This window comes from Poromitra crassiceps, assembly GCF_964638095.1.
Source record: "Poromitra crassiceps genome assembly, chromosome: 10".
Classification (NCBI taxonomy): domain Eukaryota; kingdom Metazoa; phylum Chordata; class Actinopteri; order Beryciformes; family Melamphaidae; genus Poromitra; species Poromitra crassiceps.
Window position 1 is genome coordinate 34,329,805 of NC_139631.1, and position 23,205 is coordinate 34,353,009.

General features: G+C 46.2%; 1 protein-coding gene across 1 annotated transcript in view; it reads right to left on the reverse strand.

The window, feature by feature from the left end:
- Nucleotides 1-8,257: 8,257 nt before the first annotated feature.
- kremen1 (kringle containing transmembrane protein 1) overlaps nt 8,258-23,205 on the reverse strand; it is a 92,194-nt gene continuing 77,246 nt past the window's right edge. Inside the window, exons 4-9 of the mRNA XM_083643852.1 lie at nt 21,887-22,011; nt 19,855-20,008; nt 17,647-17,979; nt 13,122-13,322; nt 12,477-12,561; nt 8,258-8,602 (exon numbers count right to left, since the gene is read on the reverse strand). Coding sequence (XP_083499978.1) covers nt 8,443-8,602; nt 12,477-12,561; nt 13,122-13,322; nt 17,647-17,979; nt 19,855-20,008; nt 21,887-22,011 — 1,058 coding nt within the window. The 3' untranslated portion in view covers nt 8,258-8,442. The remainder of the gene's footprint in view (nt 8,603-12,476; nt 12,562-13,121; nt 13,323-17,646; nt 17,980-19,854; nt 20,009-21,886; nt 22,012-23,205) is intronic.

The window sequence follows — 23,205 nt, forward strand, 5'->3', positions numbered from 1 at the left end:
GTTGTCTGACTCTTCTTCTTCTTCTTCTTCTTCTAGTGTTTTATGGCGGTTGGCAAACATCTTCTGTGCATTACCGCCACCTTCTGGATTTTAGCAGTTACAAAAAATATTCTCTTCAGTGTGAAAAACAAAACTACGTCCACCCAAAAAACTCCAAAACATAATATTGTCCATTCTTGTGTCACCCAGACTCACTCGTCTGGGTTTTATCAAAGGCTTCCCTCAGTATATTGTCTAGATCTTTCCCAGTTACATCCACCACGTCCAAAAACCTCCTGGCAGCGTCCAGCACCATCTCGATTCTCTCCGTCTTCCCCGTCACATCAACAGCACAGTTGACCACCATAGCAATGAAAGCCAAAAATTTCCTCTTTTCTACACATAGAAGGTCAGCTCGATCCATTTCCTGCTTTTTCTTCTCTGGTTCCTTCTGTACCACCACCCTATTCCTCTCTTCATTTCTCTCCCACCCCCATCTCTTAACAGCTTCCACATACGACATTCCCCTAGTTTCTCTTATCCTATTCACTTCCTTTTCTTTCTCTCTCCTTGGACACTCCACAGACCCTGCATAGTGATTTCCCTCACAATGTAAGCACTTAGCTTGTTCTTTCTCAATACACCTCTCTTCACTGCATTTCTCCTTTCCACATCTTCCACACTTTCTTTTTTTTTGACATACAGCAGCCACATGCCCATATTCTTGACAACAGTAACACCTCAAGGGAGCTCTTTCAAACGGTCGTACCTTATAACACACATAATCACAGTATATTCTCTCTGGTAATTCACAATCAAATGTCAAACACACAGACGCACTATCCTCCTTTTTCCCTTCACGGAATCTCGTCAATCTCCTTACCTCTTTTACACCTTCAACCTTGAGAAAACCTTGAACGTCAAAATACATTGGCACACCGCTTACCACACCTTTCTTCCATGTTTTGTCCCCGAGCGGGAAGCTATCCACACTCACATTGTCACTCTGACTCTCGCCGACCGAATACATTTTTAGGGCTTCCTCCCTCTGCTTTTCTGACACACATTCAACTACAACCATACCACTCCTAGTTACCTTTATCGATCGCACATCACCAATTCTTCTGCCAATATACCTGCCTATTGCATGTGGATCGCTAAAAACACCATCCATCTTTTCCGTAGCCACTATTCCAACAATGAAGGACTCCTTTTTCTTCACCCCACCTTCCTCATCTGAATCACTTACTTCACACTCCTTCTTCCTTTTCTTCCTCTCAACTCCTTTCAAATCCTCCTCACTTTCCATTTCATACTCCCCTACTTCTGACTCCGATACTATTTCCTCTCCGCCAACCACTCCTTCATTTGCGCAACAAACTTTAGTCTTCTTCTTTTTCTTCGCCATCCTATCCTAAATCCACTGTTTCAAATATGCTACAAATTCTAGATTTCTCTCTCTGTGTTCAAACAATCCGCCTTCCGCACTCGTGTCGACACGTCAGTCGGCTCCCCTGTCGTTGTCTGACTCGTCACGCGGGCCTCGTCATACACATGCGACGACATCTTCTTCTTCTTGAGTTTTATTGCGGTTGGCAAACCGTTTAGTAGTGCATTACCGCCACCTTGTGTTGTTCACACGACAAATGATTGCAGTGGGGAGGGAGGGAGAAAAGAAAAGTAACTGATCCTCCCAAAAACTCAAATTCATAATATTGACCACACTGCCACCCAGACTCACTTGTCTGAGTTTTCTCAAAAGCTTCTCTCAGTGTATTCTAAATTCTCTCTGTCTTCCCTGTCATTCAAATCTGATCAAATGAGACAAAATCGTAAATGATAACATTTGAATAGAATCAAAATCTCAAGCAATTCACCCTGTGTAATTAAAACCACCAAGACAAATTTCTGACAAATAAACCCAAATAGTTTATACAATACTTTTTTTTTATCCATCAGGCAGCCCAGTCCTTTCATATCCCCTGCCTCACCCCTTGTGCTACTTGACTTCTCTAGCTGCTGAAAGTGGCAGGTTTTGTCCTCCATTCTTCTCCCTTTCTCGTCCCTGCAGAAACCAGACACTGCCATGTATTGTCCTATTGTTGCATTAATTACTGGTCGACTTCAGTTCAGAGGGATAAGCTTACAGCAGTCTCTCTTTTTCCCCGGGACTTGGCTATGGGAGGGTGGGACAGTTGGGAGAGGCCAAGTCTTTTCCATAGGGACTCGGTGGAGTATTAGTGATAAGGCTCGGAGTCTAGCTGGAGCTGTAAGGATTAATGTTACAGCCGCACAATTGCACAGTACACAACTGTACTGTTGAGAGAAAAGTATTTGGGGTCAGTGGGAGGGTGTGTAGGAGGGCACAAAGATTGGATATCTCACTGTGGGTTTCCATGAATGACAGCACTTGTTATATAGGCTACTGAAGATAGGAGGACCTATATGGTACAGTGCCACCTGGGTTAATTAAGGCATAGGATTATAATCATCAATATTACATGACACATTTTTCAGTAAGGTGTTAAGGTTGTTTATGGCTCAATGATTTTATTTGCCCTGCATAGGACAGAAAAGAAGACATTTGTCCACTGATCATCATTATCAATGTTGTCCAGAGGACAATCGGTGTTCAAACGTCATGTGGCCAGTAGAGGGAGTGAGAACATTAGATTGAAAGACTGCTATTTCTTGTCTCCTGCCTTGTGTGTGTGTGTGTGTGTGTGTGTGTGTGTGTGTGTGTGTGTGTGTGTGTGTGTGTGTGTGTGTGTGTGTGTGTGTGTGTGTGTGTGTGTGTGTGTGTGTGTGTGTGTGTGTGTGTGTGTGTGTGTGTGTGTGTGTGTGTGCGTGCGTGCGCGTGTGTCAGAGATGGGGACTTGGACTTGAGTCGCACTTGAGTCACACACACAGTGACTTCATACTCGTCCTCAAAGACTTGAGACTTGACTTGGACTTGAGGTTTGAGACTTTTGAACAATCCTTATTTAATTTAATTTTTGTGTGTGCATTAACATTAAGGACATGTCTACTAATGTCATCCAATCAATGCTGATACTGTATGCTAATAGATAAAGGAGTGAGGATAATACAGTACATGCTTTGAATTCCTAGTTTTAGCTGCAGTGTTCTAAGCAGACCGGATGACATGCAGCAGATGATAGAACACTTATCCATAAGAGACTTGAGACTTGACTTGGATTATAACTCAAAGACTTGAGACTTGACTTGGACTTGCAAAAAAAAGATTTTTGAGCATCTCTGGTGTGTGAGTGTGTGTGTGTGTGTGTGTGTGTGTGTGTGTGTGTGTGTGTGTGTGTGTGTGTGTGCGTGTACGTGTGCGCGTGCGTGTGCGTGTCCGTGTGTGTGCGTGCATGTGTGTGCATGTGTGTGCATGTGTGCATGTTATTTAAACATTTTTACTTCCACATCATGTCCTGACCTGATGCTCTGTGGTGCTGTCTGGATGACTGTACATGTTTGACTGCATTCAGCAATTATATACTTTCACTTCTGTAGTATATTAAGTGTTGTCGTGCAAATTGATTCATTCAAACGCCTTTAATGTTCTCAGGTCACAGGGGTCCAGGACCTTTGGAAGCCAATCCTGGTGGCCATGAACCAAGACTCACTTGCACGATAGGCTACCTCGTTTTCAAGTTTCTGTTTTTGGCCAATGCAAGTAGTGCAGGACGTCCATTAGGAGAGTGTTTGGAAGGACTTGCAACATTTCAGAGAATCATTCTGCTTTTCCGTGCACCAAATAACAAGCATACCTATATGCTTGTTATTTTGTTGGCGATGCCCCGGTGCACTTCCTGTTTGCCAAAAGCCAAAAGCAGCCTTTGTATTCCAGAGCGTGCCTCTTTTCTTTGAAGGAAGAAGCAGCTTTCATAAATTAACACATCATCATTACAAACACCACAAATGTTTCACATTATTACACATCCTTCCCTGTTTGTTTTTTCTCCCGCTGCTCCAGTCGTAAAGCTGCGCTCCCCTGCTGTTCCCCCCTGAAATGTGCAGGTTGCATGCTTGACCTCATCCCAGAGGGGAGCCAATGGGTTACACATGGGGCTCCAAATCCTCCCTCTGTGTGTGTGTGTGTGTGTGTGTGTGTGTGTGCGTGTGTGTGTGCATGTGTGTGTGTGTGTGTGTGTGTGTGCGCGTGTGTGTGTGCGCGCGCGCGTGCATCTCCACACAGCCTGGGAGTCATTTCACATATCTGATAAGTATTTAGCTCCAGAGAAAATAGGGGGGGGGGGGGGGTCAGTTGGCCCACCAGGCAGACATCTGAGTCTTAATCTATTCAAGCCAAAGAGAGAGATTTTAGAAGTTGGTGCTGCTGCATGTTTCAATTTCCATGCACACAGCTAAGAGAGTGTCAAAGAGTGAATGGGCTTGCTTTGGTATTGAGGTCTGTAATGCTTCTCAGTCACCGGGTATGTGACGTGTTATGTACGCAGGAGGAGCAAATGCTTTTCACATTTGTTTACATTACAATATCAGCGGTCAAATAGTTATCATGGTGTTTTAGTAAGACAGACAGACCAAACCCAAAGAACCAGGACACAACACAGTCTTAAGAAACATGCATACAGTGTTTATTTTTCAACCAGGACACATTAAATAAAACTACAAAGATACTTCACTTATACAAAAGATATAGATTATATCCCATTCACATACAAAATAAGAATAATTTACTGTATAAATTAAAATTTTCACTATTCGCTATTTACAATTTCATGAAAACAATATTTTCACCCCTCCCGATCATTTCCCACAGGGCTTCTGGTGTTGTTTTCATGTCAACACACGCACTACAGGGAATTCACATCAGCCACAATTTGAGAAAAGTTTCTGCCTCTGAAAAGGTAGTGTGGAATTTTCCAATTGACTGGAGTTGGGAGTTGGGAGAGTTTGCAAAATCCACCGGGCTATCCAATCAAATATGCCCTTGTTAGATTTTAACTGTCAGGTCTAGTTAGCTTGTGTTTGATTGGAACGCACATTAATTCCCCATTGCTCTCACAGCCGCTCTCTCTCTCTGTCTACGCATGGTCTGCTCTGATCATCACAGACCCAGGGCCATGTGCTCTTGCCTTGCAATAATTAGCATGAGTTACAGTTGAGCAGACAGGCAATATAGCATGAGGTGAGGTTTATACAAACTTTTGATTGGGGAAGAAAAGTTCTTCGTCATTTTATGGACTTCCCATTACATTATGTCAGATTGTCCAATGCCGTAAATGCCTTCAATTCAATCAATCAATCAATCAATTTTATATTTATATAGCGCCAAATCATAACAAGAGTTATCTCAAGGTTCTTTACAAATAGAGCAGGTAGGAGACCAGGGCCCAGTTGCACAAAGCACCTTAGGTTAAGATTTCCCTTAGAGTCAGAGTTAAGGTGTCCATAAAATAGAATTGGCTGCACAAAACACCCTTACATCTTCTCCATAAGGTGAAACATTTGAAGGAAAACATGAGCGCAAGATTTAAGGGTGTTTTGTGCAGCCGATTCTACTTTATGGACATCTTAACTCTGACTCTAAGGGAAATCTTAACCTAAGGTGTTTTGTGCAACTGGGCCCAGGCTCTTTATTTTAGACCCAACAATTGACACAAACCTCACGTGCACTGGTGATTATACTGCAGGTCGTGTGACAATTGAAACAATTACCCAACAAGAGCAGCACTTGGCGACACTGAGGAAAAGAGCCCTTTAACGGGGAAGAAGACTTTGAGCAGACCTGGCTCTGCAGCAAGTGTAACCTTTTGTCTCAAGTGCTCAGGTTGTTGCACATATCTCGAGTACTTTCAAGTTGTATTCTTTCCATTGAGACTGAAGGCTGAAGTGAATAAGTACTGTTCACCTTGCAAGTGGAAGCAAATCTAAGTGCATTCATGTTTTAGATCATATATATATATATATATATATATATATATATATATATATATATATATATATATATATATATATATATGATCTTGACAGTGATTGGAGGATTGTTGGGGTAACAATCTGTAGAAACACCAGCATCCGTGGCAGGAAAGATCAATTACTATGCCAATGGCGCACCAGTAGATTTTGACCTTTCAAAAATAAATGTCACAGCAACGCACAGAACTGTTCCAGCGCCAAAACGGGCTGTCAGGTTGTGCGTAGTACCACTGAGTGCTTTTGGTTCTATTTCGGTCCGGGTATATTGTTTGCGCTCAACCTTTGTGGCTGAAATCAAAGTGACAAGTAAAAGGTCTTGGGTCTGGATGTGTCTTGAGAATACAGGCAATATGCTGCTGTCGAAGAAAGAAAAAACAAAACGGCATTCAACCTTTAAGCTAAGATGCAGTTGATGAATAAAAAAACCCAAAAAGCACTTTGACACGCTTTGCTGAGACACAAAATGAAAGAGCGGACATGAATGTCATCATACCCACACTGAATTACATCATATACAACAATATTGCCCCCCCACCCCACCCCACCCCCCGTAATCAAAAGACAATTTCATGTGAACAATATGTTCAGTAAATGTCCAAGACTACACATAAGAGCACACAGAAATAAGAAAAAAAATCTTTCCTTTAAAGCTTTCTCTTTTTCTACACAAACTGGTTCTATTTCAAAAGGCGAAGTATTTATTTGGGGGAGGGGGGAATCATTATCTGAAGTCCATCATTCAATATCTCTAAAATATAAAAGATCCAGTCAGTAAAAGTGTTATTTAGTTGAGTAAGGACTTCTTCAGTTATCTACTATCCATCATTTATTTTGGATTGAATGCTGTGGTTCTCAAAGTAGGGTCCGGGGGACCACCAGGGGAACCTTGAGGGGGTTCTAGGGGGTCCCCCAGCAAATTGATGAATTGTTCAACTTCAGGATGACGTAATTGATAAGAGATTAAGACAATTGGAGAATGCATAAGAAGGACTATTTATGATCATTTCTCATGATTGGATTTCTCTACCTACAATATGGGTCGTTCTTCTGGACAAAATCATATCTCAAATTTGGGTCTGAGAGACAACATCTCATCCACTGGCTCTAATGTGAATTAAATTAGAAGTCCTTGATATGAAAAAAGGTTGAGAATCACTGCTTTCATGTTTTTGATGATTTTAACAAGACGATGTGTCAACCTTTTTTCAAGTGGTGGATTATCTCATTTTGTAAGGAAACTCTTCACCTGCTGACACCGCTGTTTTACAGAGGTGCACATTGTTCTGATTTCTGCTTGGAGAAAGAAGAGGATGCGATGAATCTGAGACGAGGGAAGAGGAGCTCCTTAAGGCACTTGAACACCATCAAACCAGAAAGTCTCCCACCCACAGCTGAGCATAAAAAAAAAAAAACTCAGATCTTCCCAAGTCTTGCTAAATGGCAGTTCTGTACAAACTACACCATCCAACCCCCACGGTGAGCGATGCTATTTCTTCTCTCCACCCAAATCCACATGGAGTGGACGAGTGGGTGAGCAGCATGCTCTCTTTCTCTCTGATCTTTCCAGTTACAGCTAGTGATTCATTCCCAAAGTGCTGACTGTGATATCTACCTTTTTGAAGGACTTTTTCATGCCCTGTTCCTCTCTCTTCACATAGTTAGTTGTGGTGTAAAACGCATCAGGAGAAACAGTAGCACTCTGCATTAGGGAACCGGGAGTTAGTCCGCGTCGATGAAGAAATACACAACTCTTTGGATGGGAGGGTTCTGGTTTTGGCTGTGTTGATTGTCTGTATGAGGCAGTTATAAGAGTTATATATAAAAATGTTAAGTGTTACAGTGCGTGTGTGTGTGTGTGTGTGTGTGAATATGTATCAAAGACTCCATTCATCTTCTTCATCCTCTCCTTGATACTGATGAAGATTTGGTCGTGACTGTGACTCCGAAGCACCTGGAAGAGGCATGGCTCCCTGTTCACTGAAACGGTAAGCGACAGTGAAGTCGGCCATTTTTGCGCCTGGCCAGGACACGCTTTCCCCCCGGTGAGCCTGTAGTCTGGAAGGGCTATTGGAGGTACATGCTTTTGCCCATTGACTATTAGGGACGTCCATGGATGATGGAGATGGAACCTAAGAGAAGTGGAGAAACCTTCCGCACGTTAAAAGTGTCCTCGCATCTTTCTCAGCCCTGTAGATCTTCCTCCTCTCTCCTCTCCTCTCCTCTCCTCTCCTCTCCTCTCCTCTCCTCTCCTCTCCTCTCCTCTCCTCTCCTCTCCCACACCGCACACTCCGACAGCCCCTCTTCTTTGGTGCTGAGTAGGACAGGAAGACGCAGCCTTTCGGGCCCACGGGCCATTTAGTAGCAGTCACTCAAGTCAGCCACTCAGGCAGTCATTGGCTTGTTAGCTTAGCGCCTCACAGAGGTTCATTGTCTGAGGGCCCTGGCGTCTGATGGCCCCGGTACAGAGTAGTGGTGGGTGGCGGTAGTGGTGGTGGTTAGCGACAGGGCGCAGTAGCCCTAGTTGCCCACCAGGGGGCTGAGGTCGCCGTGGTGGTTCTTTAGCTTCTTCTTGAAGAGGGAGATGGTGGAGGGCCGATACAGGATGATCCAGGGCTCCGAGGCCGTGCTCTGGCTGCAGCTGTCCGAACCGCTGACCGTCGGGATGTTGGGAGGAGACCTGGGAGGCAGAGGAAGAGTGATGATGAGGAGGGGGGGGAGGGATGAAGAAAAATGGCGATGGGAGAAAGAGAGAAGGTAATTTAGAATTGTTGTAGCTAACAGGGGTCTTGTTGTAGCTAACGGGGGTCTTGTTGTAGCTAACAGGGGTCTTGTGGTAGCTAACAAGGGTCTTGTAGCTAACAGGGGTCTTGTTGTAGCTAACGGGGGTCTTGTTGTAGCTAACGGGGGTCTTGTTGTAGCTAACAGGAGTCTTGTTGTAGCTAACGGGGGTCTTGTTGTAGCTAACGGGGGTCTTGTTGTAGCTAACAGGAGTCCTGTAGCTAACAGGGTTCTTGTTGTAGCTAACAGTGGTCTTGTAGCTAACAGGGGTCTTGTTGTAGCTGACAGGGGTCTTGTAGCTAACAGGGGTCTTGTTGTAGCTAACGGGGGTCTTGTTGTAGCTAACAGGGGTCTTGTTGTAGCTAACAGGGGTCTTGTTGTAGCTAACAGGCGTCTTGTTGTAGCTAACAGGGGTCTTGTTGTAGCTGACAGGGGTCTTGTAGCTAACAGGGGTCTTGTTGTAGCTAACAGGGGTCTTGTTGTAGCTGACAGGGGTCTTGTAGCTAACAGGGGTCTTGTTGTAGCTAACGGGGGTCTTGTTGTAGCTAACGGGGGTCTTGTTGTAGCTAACAGGGGTCTTGTTGTAGCTAACAGGGTTCTTGTTGTAGCTAACAGGGGTCTTGTAGCTAACAGGGGTCTTGTTGTAGCTGACAGGGGTCTTGTAGCTAACAGGGGTCTTGTTGTAGCTAACGGGGGTCTTGTTTTAGCTAACAGGGGTCTTGTTGTAGCTAACAGGGGTCTTGTTGTAGCTAACAGGGGTCTTGTTGTAGCTAACAGGGGTCTTGTTGTAGCTGACAGGGGTCTTGTATTGTTGTAGCTAACAGGGGTCTTGTTGTAGCTGACAGGGGTCTTGTAGCTAACAGGGGTCTTGTTGTAGCTAACGGGGGTCTTGTTGTAGCTAACAGGGGTCTTGTTGTAGCTAACGGGGGTCTTGTTGTAGCTAACGGGGGTCTTGTTGTAGCTAACAGGGGTCTTGTGGTAGCTAACAAGGGTCTTGTAGCTAACAGGGGTCTTGTTGTAGCTAACGGGGGTCTTGTTGTAGCTAACGGGGGTCTTGTTGTAGCTAACAGGAGTCCTGTAGCTAACAGGGTTCTTGTTGTAGCTAACAGGGGTCTTGTTGTAGCTGACAGGGGTCTTGTAGCTAACAGGGGTCTTGTTGTAGCTAACGGGGGTCTTGTTTTAGCTAACAGGGGTCTTGTTGTAGCTAACAGGGGTCTTGTTGTAGCTAACGGGTGTCTTGTTGTAGCTAACAGGGGTCTTGTTGTAGCTAACAGGAGTCTTGTTGTAGCTAACGGGGGTCTTGTTGTAGCTAACGGGGGTCTTGTTGTAGCTAACGGGGGTCTTGTTGTAGCTAACGGGGGTCTTGTTGTAGCTGACAGGGGTCTTGTAGCTAACAGGGGTCTTGTTGTAGCTAACAGGGGTCTTGTTGTAGCTAACAGGGGTCTTGTTGTAGCTAACAGGGGTCTTGTTGTAGCTGACAGGGGTCTTGTAGCTAACAGGGGTCTTGTTGTAGCTAACAGGGGTCTTGTTGTAGCTGACAGGGGTCTTGTAGCTAACAGGGGTCTTGTTGTAGCTAACGGGGGTCTTGTTGTAGCTAACAGGGGTCTTGTTGTAGCTAACAGGGGTCTTGTAGCTAACAGGGGTCTTGTTGTAGCTAACAGGGGTCCTGTAGCTAACAGGGGTCTTGTTGTAGCTAACAGGGGTCTTGTTGTAGCTGACAGGGGTCTTGTTGTAGCTAACAGGGGTCTTGTTGTAGCTGACAGGGGTCTTGTAGCTAACAGGGGTCTTGTTGTAGCTAACGGGGGTCTTGTTTTAGCTAACAGGGGTCTTGTTGTAGCTAACAGGGGTCTTGTTGTAGCTGACAGGGGTCTTGTTGTAGCTAACAGGGGTCTTGTTGTAGCTGACAGGGGTCTTGTAGCTAACAGGGGTCTTGTTGTAGCTAACAGGGGTCTTGTTGTAGCTGACAGGGGTCTTGTAGCTAACAGGGGTCTTGTTGTAGCTAACGGGGGTCTTGTTGTAGCTAACAGGGGTCTTGTTGTAGCTAACAGGGGTCTTGTAGCTAACAGGGGTCTTGTTGTAGCTAACAGGGGTCTTGTTGTAGCTAACAGGGGTCTTGTTGTAGCTAACAGGGGTCTTGTTGTAGCTGACAGGGGTCTTGTAGCTAACAGGGGTCTTGTTGTAGCTAACGGGGGTCTTGTTTTAGCTAACGGGGGTCTTGTTGTAGGGGTCTTGTTGTAGCTAACAGGGGTCCTGTAGCTAACGGGGGTCTTGTTGTAGCTAACGGGGGTCTTGTTGTAGCTAACAGGAGTCCTGTAGCTAACAGGGTTCTTGTTGTAACTAACAGGGGTCTTGTTGTAGCTAATGGGGGTATTGTTGTAGCTGACAGGGGTCTTGTAGCTAACAGGGGTCTTGTTGTAGCTAACAGGGGTCCTGTAGCTAACAGGGGTCTTGTTGTAGCTAACAGGGGTCTTGTTGTAGCTAACAGGGGTCTTGTTGTAGCTAACAGGGGTCTTGTTGTAGGGGTCTTGTTGTAGCTAACAAAGGTCTTGTAGCTAACATGGGTCTTGTTGTAGCTGACAGGGGTCTTGTAGCTAACAGGGGTATTGTTGTAGCTAACGGGGGTCTTGTTGTAGGGGTCTTGTTGTAGCTAACAGGGGTCTTGTTGTAGGGGTCTTGTTGTAGCTAACAGGGGTCCTGTAGCTAACAGGGGTCTTGTTGTAGCTAACAGGGGTCTTGTTGTAGCTAATGGGGGTCTTGTTGTAGCTAACAGGGGTCTTGTTGTAGCTAACGGGGGTCTTGTTGTAGGGGTCTTGTTGTAGCTAACAAGGGTCTTGTAGCTAACAGGGGTTTTGTTGTAGGGGCCTTGTTGTAGCTGACAGGGGTCTTGTAGCTAACAGGGGTCTTGTTGTAGATAACAGGGGTCTTGTTGGAGCTAACGGGGGTCTTGTTGTAGGGGTCTTGTTATAGCTAACAGGGGTCCTGTAGCTAACAGGGGTCTTGTTGTAGCTAACAGGGGTCTTGTTGTAGCTAACGGGGGTCTTGTTGTAGGGGTCTTGTTGTAGCTAATAGGGGTGCCTCCTGAATGTCCTTGTGTGATGCTAATGCCATGTTCACGTCTTATCGGATACCATAAATACAAGCTGCCTGAAAATCTCCTCCTACAGGTAATTAATTGCAGGTAGGACATATGGGATTTGTTTTGTGGGGTCTGATTTCTCCCACTTCGAGAAATCGAGAAAGTGTGTCCACAGTCCACACTGTATCAAGTGTTTCCAAACTGTTTGGGGAAAAATGTATTATGTATTATGTATTACACACATCAACACAGTCAGGGCTACTTACTTACAAAAAGCAAGTAATAGCTGCTGCAGTGTGTTTTTAGTTGACCTTTAAATTCATAAAATTATGAGTATTGTTGTTTAGGGAAAACAACTAAGATACTAACACTTTGAATGAGAAGAAAGTACACTCCTGAGCTGTATCCACACTACCCAAGACACTCTAAATCCAATATGGAGGGAAGAGGCTTAAAGCTTTGAATCTAAAAAGCCTTTATGATCCTGGATTAGAGCCAATGTGTTTTGACACTTTTCAACGTTGAGGAGAATTTGGATTTCGGGCATTAAAACACACGAATGCTTCCAATTTCTGCCAACGAGACGTCCTCCTGCGTGCTCTGATATGACGGGAACGTGCCATGATGCTGGAGATGAGCGTTTGGACACTTGACCGTTGGTTGGTCATGCACACCTCCACCTCGCCCCCACACTTACTTGACTGTAATATGCAGCAGCAGCTTGGCCACCATGGCTATGACGGTCAGAGTGAGGAGAGCAGCCAGGGCGTAGATGGTCCACACTACAGAGAGAGCAACACAACGTCAGCAGCACGTCACGTCAGCTACTGCATCATGCCGATGAAAGTCATTGAAACAGACTGAATGGATGAACAAGAATAGAATGATACGAAGCACTGCTGGCACACCTGTTAGCGAAATATCTAGAAAGTTATCAGTGCACATCTGTTATTGTCGACTAGGACAACAACATATAGTGCTTTGAGACAGACTCCTCAAAGTGAGAGAGGAATAGTGTTGCAAAGAGGTAGAAAAGATTGTGATCAGCATGTAAGCAGGGAGGCACAGTATGGGTTAGTGACAGAAATGACAAGAGTGTCATACGATATCATGGTGAATTGCCCTGCTGGACCGGGGGTTCCCAAAAGCATCTTGTGACCCAGTGAGCGAAGATGATGTTAGTACGTTTGGAGAAACCGGGTCATGCTAAAAAAACAAAGCTCTGGCCCCCGAAACCTCCCAGAAAAGGCCCCATGGTAAAGAGAGGTACAGTAGGTGTAGCATGGGTGGGGGAACATACTAGCGCTGTGGCCGGTGGTCTCGCTGCGTCCAGCCCACTGACCTGGCATGTTGTGCTCCGGTTTCCCGGGGCTGGACGTGATCACGTAGAGGATCTGGGAGGAGCGTCCGTTGGCGGTGCTGTTGGATCGCTCGGTGACGCCGCCGCCGCCGGCCAGCGGAGGTCCCGCCGTGCTGGAGATCTCCTCTCCATCGTCCGTCTCCTCTTCTGCATCTGTGGTCCTGGAGTCTGGTCCACTCAGCGCTGGACAAACACAAACAAGCATCATTTAGACGACTGGTTGTTTCTCCTCCCACAATCACAAAGTGCAAAACCTTCGATTACTTTAGAATTGATTAGATGAAACATTCAACAGGAAATAAGTTGTTAATGCCCCGCAGCACAAAATGCCCATAATACATCTGGGGTGTTGTAATTAGTGTTGTTGATCAGTGATGATCACCAACGATGACTTCATTAGGTGCTGAAAACTCACTTTCCGGACCATTTTGGAACACAAACCCACCCACCGGCATTACAAAACACTACCTATCCCCCCATCTATTGACTGTGACTTCATTGTTTGTGTCAATTATGAGTCCTAGCTCAGGTGGCAGGAGAGGTGACAGGTGACAGGTGGGCTGTTCTATCAATGTTGTTGCAATTCCTACTGGTCACTGACAGAGGTCATCATAGAGTATATAATATCCCATTAGGAAATTAGGCCGCTGCTGAAGGAGTAGCAGGATCCAACATTGAAAACCAGTGTGTGTGTGTGTGTGTGTGTGTGTGTGTGTGTGTGTGTGTGTGTGTGCGTGTGTGTGTGTGCGTGTGTGTGCGTGCGTGCGCGCAAACATAACAGCAGAAATAAGACAGACATAAACAACACAGACTTATACAAAACAAACTAGAGTAACAACAATCAAGTACAGGACATACAAAAGCAGACAGGGTCTAGTGGTTGGATCTACTTTGCAAAAACATTCAAGCATGTTGTAAACATGTGGGTGTTGAGAGCTTTTCATCCACTCAAGACACGGTTCAAATGCTGCTTGTAATAAATTCTGACTGTTTGTTTCAGCCTGCTTGGAGGACCAGATGGGCCGAGTTGGAAAACAACATGTCCCAGAGAGCGTATAGACTCTGAGTTGTCCTGACGGGAGAAACCCCACCCATCTTGTGCCCCAAGTAGTTTAAATCAAACGCTCACAAGCTTTTCCGAATGCTTTTTTTGTCCCAGGCCCGTTCCGCTCTTCCATGAATGGCGGCTGGATGTTTGAGCAGCGTGGGACTTTTTTCATGTAAGAACTCGACCCGACTGTGATGTTCCCAGAACTTCCCACATGTTCCCCATTTGCAAACAAAATGCCGCCCTCCAATTCCCGAAACGTTCTTCCAACGTCATCTGAGAGCGTTTATCCTGAAATTACCACTCAGCTCATATCACCAAGGAGATATTCAATGGATCTGGTTCTGATGGGATGGGATCTTCTCTCTCTCTCTCTCTCTCTCTCTCTCTCTCTCATTCCACTACTGTTCCATATTATGTCTTCATATTTCTCAGTGTCAAAACTGGAGAAAAAGCCAGTTCCTTTAGCAGGTGACCTTTTCTCATAACATGTCTGAGATTGTTGACTCCCGAATTCCCATTCCTTGGCAACATGATGCCACGTGCGGCGCCAGGAATGAGTGGTGTGGAGAACATGCTGTCTGCCCGTGGAAAGAGGTCACTGGACCTTCTCATATTGTTTTTAGTGTCCCAACCCCACCGGGCAAGAACAACTCACATCAAATGACAGATGGAGGTAGAGAGGGAGCAGCGGTGGGTAGATTGCATTCTAGTGTAGCTGGTGGTGTTGAGCTTGAATGTCAACAACAGTGCACGTTCAGTGCATTATGACAATTGAAGAAGGGACATAACATATGGGAAGACAACAGAGAGGAGAGCTTTTCTTTGTTGTTTATTTTACCATTATTTAATCTTGATCAATTTTAGTCTCTTTTTTTCTGATTTCTCCCCCCATTTTCTCCCCAATTGTACCTGGCCAATTTCCCCCTGCTGCCCCGGTCGCTGCTCCACACTCTGCCAATCTGGTGAGAGCCGTAGACTAGCACCATCCTTCCTCCGACACATGCGCAGTTGCCGGCTGCTTCTTTTCACCCGACAGCGGGGAGCTTCACCGACAGGACGTAGCACGTGGGAGGATCACGCTATTCCCATCCGTTCCCTTCCGACCAGAGGCTAGTGCAGCAACCAGGACTGATAACGTCAATCCGGGTGCCCACGCGCAGACACAGCCAATCGTGCCTGTATGGACGCCCGACCAAGCCGGAGGTAACATGTGGGCGCGAACCTGCGACCCTCATGTTGTTGGTAGGCAGTGAATCTACCGCTACACTACCCGGACATCAATTTTAATCTCTTGAGATAAAATAACAAATTTTGAGGAGATCAAATTTCCTATAAGCGTATGGCAATAACTCTGGAGGGCAATTATATCAGTAGGTAGGCATACAAAATTTGAAGCTGCGCAATTCAGCAAGGAACAAATTTGCAAGAGGAAAAACGGCCCTGCGTGGCCTCCGCCGCAGCTTGACGTGCGCGTGAGTTCCTAGAAAAACAAAACATTTAAATATGCAGTGTAACCCGGGGCTGTGAGACATTGGCTAGCAAATGAAAAGAGAAAAGGGCCTGCCAGTGCTGTGATATCTGTCTCGCCACAGGTAACAGCCATTAGTCTGCTCAATTTAACAGCGGTGTGGGAACCAGGTTGCTATGCAAAACTGCATCTTGGAGCCAGGAACATCAGCACGCCTGATCATGCAAATAGCGCTCTGGCTGCGTTTGGGGGCATTCTAGTTCAGGCAATATGCGAGTGTCCCTGTCCCACATGGTGGACTGCTCCTCGTACAAGTTCTGATGCCCTTCTTAGTTTCCAACTGTCTTACTCCTCCTGATTGTCATAATCACCAGATCATCACGACCCTATCAGAATTAACAGTGACCATATTTAGCTCAGCCTTACCTCCCGTTTCCCAATCAGCCGTTGCTGGGGAAATTTAACAGCTTGTGGTTTCCAGTACCTGTCTAACTGTCATTCGGGCAATAACACACCAAGGATTTCAACATTGCCACATCTCGGGCCTCGTACACATACACTATTGTTTCCATCACAACTGTAGTTTAATAATCAATCGGAATAATCGGTCGTAAAATCCACTCCTTGTCTTAACACATTCACTGCCAGCCGTTTTTTTTTTTACTGTAGGTAGGTTCTGCCAGAGGGTTTTTTTGAGGATTCTGGCTCATCTTTCAAGACCCGAGGATTCTTTTCTGCTAAGATTTTGTGAACACACAATATCTCAAAAGAACTAATAGAATGTGTGCTTTCTCTGTCTAAAAGAGTTAGTTTGTAGAGTTAGTAGTTATGTAAGCATTAGCAGTTGAATACAGCATGGTTTCAGCGTCAGAAAAATTATTCTGAGATAAACGGCTTTTTGTGAAATTCGATAGAACAGTCACTTTAACCATTCATTTTTGGCATCAGTAAGACGTCAGACATCTAAACAATAGTTTTGAACAGTAATTTCCTCCATAACAGCAGGAAACCCCCCTCTGCTTCCAACTCCTCCCTCCGTGTGTGTTCTCCTCCTGCCTCCCTGGCTCTGCAGCGGGCGTGTCACAACGAAGTTGCTGCTGCTGCTGTGCCTGTCTGCGCGGCCGCTCTTTGAGGAAGTCTGGGTGGACTCGCTCGTTTCTTGGAGTTTTGGTTGAGAGCTTTGATGAAGCTTTTGCGATTCTGGTCATATTTATGCTGCGTGTTTCAAAGTGTGCATCCAATCTATTCTTGGAACCCCCCACCGTTGCCACCGCTGTGCATCAGCGCGAAAGTGAAAGCGTTTTCGCCATCAATTTTACAGTATGAGAACGGCTTCCTCGCGCTTTTCCCTCCAGTTTTGGGTCGCCTCTTTCTACTGTGGAGAGACATGTCGCCACTCAGTGGGTCGGTAAAATAGATTATACACATTCAATACCTCCAATTCTGGTATAGGAGACGTAAAAGGGTTAGATCAACGTCCCACCGTCAGAAACCGAAAGAAAACGATTTTTTTGACGTAAAAACACGTCATTGGCAGTGAACGGTTGGATTTTGTTTGACGTAAAAACACGTCATTGGCAGTGAACGTGTTAACATATGATTAGCTTGATTAGCTTAGCATTGTCTTTAGGCGGACTGTTTCTTCGTCGGGAGAGGTACTTGTGATGTGCATGGGGCATGTGAAATATTTTCACTCCGCACTTTTGACCGAACTCAAACCAACAGGAAACACAATGATTATAATCGCAACTTGACTTGTTTTTTTTATGGATGTAATGCATCTTTGTATGGTGGACCTAAATAAGCTGTTTATTTTGAACTAAATCCAAACATCAGTGAGAGAGGCCTTGAGAACGTTCACGAAAATCGTGTTGGAAAATCTTTCCTTCAATGCATCACTGATGCTTTTGTGAAACCCCGTCTTTCTCATTCCATTCTGACCTGCTTACAGAACCAGAGGAGCACCCGAAAAGCCAGTGAAATCTTACCTTGGTAAAGCATGGCGAATCCCTGGGCCTGGTTGGTGCGGTCTGAGTAGAAGTAGAGTATGACAAAGTCGCCTGTGACGTTGACCAGCTCCCGCGGCGGGCTGCGCCCATCGAAGCGCGCCACCACTTGGTTGGTGTAGCCGTCCAGTAGCTCCACCATGTCTGTCTGGTCGGAGATGTCAAAGAAGGTGAAGTTGAAGAGGATGGCAGAGGATCCAGGCACATGGACGGTCCAGTAGCAAACACGGCCAGAGCCGTACTTATCTGGGAAGTCAGGGGAGTAGATCACTCCTGATGGAGATGTGTAGTTCCCCCCACAGGATCCCACTCGGGCTGAAGGAAAGAGCACAGGAAAGAGGAGTCAATGGTCAGAGGCACATACTATCACACCTACTGTGACTGTTATGCTTGTTGGTACAGTTTGGCTCCTAAGCTGTTGAGCGGACCATTTCAGCACCCCAGCCCCACTAATGGCTCATTTCCACCACATATAACAGCACAGTACAGCTCTACTCGACCTGGTCTTACTCGTCTCTACTTGATATAGACTCTGTTTCCATAGCAAGTTTACTCGCCTCCGCCCACACCTGGTCGTCATAGCGACCGCATATCTGTCCTCCGCCCATAGCCGAAGTAGGCTATAACGTATAACGTTAAAATTAAATCCATACATGGAACTTTTAAACTGGTTATGAAATACTGGTGCCTGTAAATGACCTACAGTGTACATGGGCAAATGTGACAATCGGCCAGGGGAATGGATATCACTTTGTTGTTACTCAAACGCACATGCATGCACTGCGCGGGGGACGGGAGTTGCGCGACGGGGAGAAGGGAAGCCTCTGCCCCGGCGGCAACTCACCAGGCAAGACCACGGCTTCGCGAAACCCCCGCCTCCGGCCTAGCGGAGCCGACGTTACACACAACCAGAGCTGAAGGCAGCAACACAAAAGACTGATGGAAATAACAGAAGAGAAGGTAAGCCCCGCTAAACTGGTATCCAGCATTGACAGTAGATACAGTAAACACGATTCTGCCTGACCAATCAGTCGTATGCAGTGTTTTCACGTCACCGTATGGTACCGGGTCCACAGCGCTGGAACCTCAACAGAGCAGGCACCAAAAGCAGCACGAGTGGAAATGGAGGAAAAAGAGAGAGTCGCCCTATTTGCCCAGGTGTAAGCTATCATCACTGGTGGGGAATCCTCTTGGTGCAGAGGAGGTGGCTATCTGAAACTTAAAGGAGACCCTCACCAAAAAAAAGCAAGGCTGATTTGTTTTGCACATGATCTCACACATATCCGAAAACTGCAAACAGTTTAGCAGGCATTCATTTAGTTAGACGGTTACTGAGAGTTCATTTGATTTCAGCTGTGGACCAGTCATTTCATTTTGTGCATGAACGACGGGCAAAATCAATCAGCATTGTTATCGGTGAAGGTCTCCTTTAATTGCAAAACTCAAAACCTTCTCTGAAACATCAGCAAGCCAGTGCTTGGTCCAGGGCCAGGCACTAATTTACGTCCAATGAGTGCCCAGTTTACTGACGGGACGTTAAATGATTTCTGGGTAATGAAGTCCTTCAAACGTCAAAAAAAGTCTTTACCTGCTGCTGCCACTCTGCCAATTAGGGCTGCAAAAGTGAGACCTTGCCTAGTGCAGCTTTTAACCCATTGATACCTGATGCAGCATTTGTGTGTGTATCCCTTTAAGACCGCGAACCGCGTTAACACGGTTCGCGGTCTTAAAGGGACACACACACAAATGAGGGATATACACACAAATGCTGGATCAGGTATCAATGGGTTAATACCAACAGCAAGTTGGAAAAGCATATTGTGAACTAGTTATATGCCTAAGTGTTGATGCACAACATTGGGCCAGTGTTGTAGTCAGGTTTTGAGGGGAGGGTGGCGAGGGACACCGAAATCTACCATTGAGCCTTATGGAGGTAAATCAGAACCTAAATCAGACCCATTCTCACACACCCTAGGTTTTTACACAGGTGCCGCTAACCCAAACGGCACAAGGGATCCTAGATTCTATGTATTTGTAAATGTACATCACCATCAATTATTTTGGAAATCATTCAAATTAAAGATCGTCTCTCTTGATCGTTTTGTACCCCCCCCAAATCCATATTAAATCACACTAAAACCGACTATTGCGTGAGAAGTTAGCGCTGCAAACGCAAGCTTTAATACTCACTGTCGAAGATGATGACCCAACCGTCTCCGCCGCAGGGCTGGGTGTGGTCGCCGAAGCACACGTGGTTACACTCCATGCTGGGCGCCTCGCCGTGGTCGCGCAGGTCCAGCTCGTTGCCACAGAAACAGGCATAACCCGACTCCATACCAGCAAGCTGCAAGGCACAAGAGGCGTTATGCAAATCATTGCATCAGCTATTCAAAACAAACTTTGGGTCGCACTTCCCCTCATCATGCCATTCATCACAAATCCATTTGTCATCATGGGCGCCGGCAAGGAAAATACCAGGGTGAGACATTCAGACAACATTCAGAAGTTTCTGAAGAGAAGACACTTTGTGTGAAAACACATTTAAAAGTACTCGTTTAAAAAAAATACCTTCAAAATGGGTATTTATTCCTGGAAATCTGACATAATTGCATAACATAACTTTGTACTCACATACTTACATAACAAAAATACATTTATTACTAGGGTTCTTATCTCTAATATCAGCTTTAGATGAAATATTACCGTGTCGACCCGGTAATAGTCCGCTCCACATGCAATTGCTTTTCTCTCCCGAATTAAAGTGCCCTAATTGCTCTGTCTCTCACGATTCTAAAATGCTATAATCTGAGTCTGGATAAACCACAACCTCTCAAAGTCACAGCTGATTACAGGCCTAACTAACATGTGCCTTTCAAAGCTGCATGCAGAGTGTAGAGAGAAACCTCACACAGAAATAGTGCCTATCTATCTTCAAATCAAAACTGTTTAGTAAACTGTTCCTGAAAGTGTTGGAGGAGGAATGTGTAAAACGTCAAAACCATCACACATCTTGACCTCGCCACCGCTTGGCCGGTCGGCGTCAAAAGCGCCCATTGTCCCTCGCTCAAAAGGACGCCATTGTGCAATTTTCTGCCGCGAAACGAATTCACGCGACTGGAGGTACTGCATCATATCCCACTCTGTGCCTTCGCTCATGGAATAGGAATTTGTGGAGGCTCTACTCTCCGCTCTTGCATCTATGAAGCTACTCCCCACTGCATTATTCTATCTGATGAGGAAATCTCCGGGAACACCGACGACGCCAACAACACTTCCGGTGGAGAAAACAAGCGATGAATCGCCATCGAACTCATCAAGCATGCTCTTTGTCAAAGCCTCACGTGGGACCGCGGTACTTCTGAGCAGCGACGCATCAAATGTGCATTAGGGGGCAGTGACGAGATCCAAGCAGGAGGCAGGCAGGCGATGCCAATGTTGTGCCGCCGACACATCCTGTAACATCTGCCACGCTGAGAGAGGAGGAGGAGGGGGGGGGGGGGGGGGGGGGGGGGCTGTCAGAGCTCGTCTCCGCAGACAGAGCAAAACGGGATCTGCTGAGACAGAAACCAAACACCTGGCACTGTTTATAGCCGGGGACAATGGCGTGCCAGACCCTGAGATGAGCGAAGCGCATTGAGGAGGAGGTGCCCACTGGGCTAATAACTGCTCATTTCCAGCTGTCAGCCACGATTGTCGTCATGATTTGTCAACTGCCGGATTGAAAGAGGAAGTTTGATGGCTGGGATGGGGGGAGGGGGAGGGAGGGAGGGGGAGGGAGGGGGGTTGGGTTGGGTTGGGTTGGGTTGGTGCATCATTGTGATGGTCGTCGGGAAATTGTCCATAAAGGCAGATGATTTAAGGAACAGCTTGCCTATTACAATGGTCGGCTCTTGTCCATTTTAGACATTCTTTACATAACACAGGCAATTTGCTGGGAGCGTTTCATCCACAGTGCCTTGCAATACCACAAGTGGACACATTTCTGGCTGCGGGAATAAAACCTATGACCTCGGCAGTATGAGTGCCATGTGTTATATAAGACACTACAGTCTACAGTTCAGGATTTGTCCCCGCTATTACCCCCCCCCCCCCGCCTCCCCACAGAACTGCCAGCTAGAATCTGGGATAAAATCGAAGTGCCTTTGCTTTCTCTTTCTTCACAGAAGAGTCTCAAACGTACTAAATAAAAAAGGAGATTCATCATTTTTGTCACACATCTGACCTTGTATCGCTGCTTCCTGCAGAAGCTGATGCAGTTCTGGATGGTGAGTTTGTTGGAGGTCTCGCTGGTGCCCGACAGGGTGGGGGGGTCACCGCTGTCTTTGAAGCAGCCCAGGTTGCCAGGCACTGCGGGGAGACACAAGGAGGAGAGAACACATGATTAGTTATGCACAATAGTGTAGCCACAGCATGCTATGATTAGCTTAGAACTGACGTGTAGCTGCGAGGGTGGGGCGTTGGGGCGTCATTTTAGTTGGTCCATTCATTGTAGGATCAGTCCATGAAGGTGCTGCAGCTTAACAGCTGTTGGAGTTTATATATCAATATGGACAACTAGGCTGTAACAACATTTTTGTCGGGGAGGGCTGGCCAATAAAATGATGTGACCAGATTACGATCATGTATCGTCACATGCATTTTACACACTGAGTGGCAATTCTTCCGAAATCATCCAACTGTGCAGCGGTCACGAGGAGGTTATCACCTTCAAAGAGGAGATGCAGAGAAGAAGAGAAAGACAAGGAAGAGAAGAATGACTTTATTTTCCTTCAACCACCTGTGGATGTGTAAAGGTCCAAAATGTTTCTGATAGCTGCCTGGCCCGGAGTTGGTCCTGTGGGAGACTCGGTTTGTATTTGATGAAACACATCATCTGCTGCATGCCTTGGACCTGTGTGTGGCTAACGACTCCCTTATGAAGGCCTTGGTGATTTATAATGTTGTGAGTAACGCTTCACTCTGTGGACCTTCCTCCAGAAACGTCGTGACGTCTACGGTGACACACTCCAAAAAATATCCTGGCCTCCGTTTCAATGTTTGGGTGTTAATTGCCAACAGGCAGACACAAGTTGGGCCCAGATGGGAGAGGAGGAGGGAGGTGGAGGGGAGGGGCCTCAGATAGGGAGAGGAGGAGGGAGATGGAGGAGGGAGATGGAGGGGAGGGGCCTCAGAAGGGAGGAGGAGGAGGGAGATGGAGGGGAGGGGCCTCAGAAGGGAGGAGGAGGAGGGAGATGGAGGGGAGGGGCCTCAGAGGATGAGAAGAAGATGGGATGGGAAGGATGGAGGCAAGAGCGGTCGGGGATGTTTGCGTCATAGAGAGAGAGAGAGCGAGAGAGAGAGAGAGAGAGAGAGAGAGAGAGAGAGAGAGAGAGAGAGAGAGAGAGAGAGAGAGAGAGAGCGAGCCGGAATCTAGAAAATGTACATTGTCGGATGTGAGAACTACATTCCTCCACATTAGGCACAGGGCCTCGTCTATATATTAATACAGGTCTTTTCAGTGTCTATGGTGTCTGTCTGAATGCATAAGCGAGAAAATGAGAG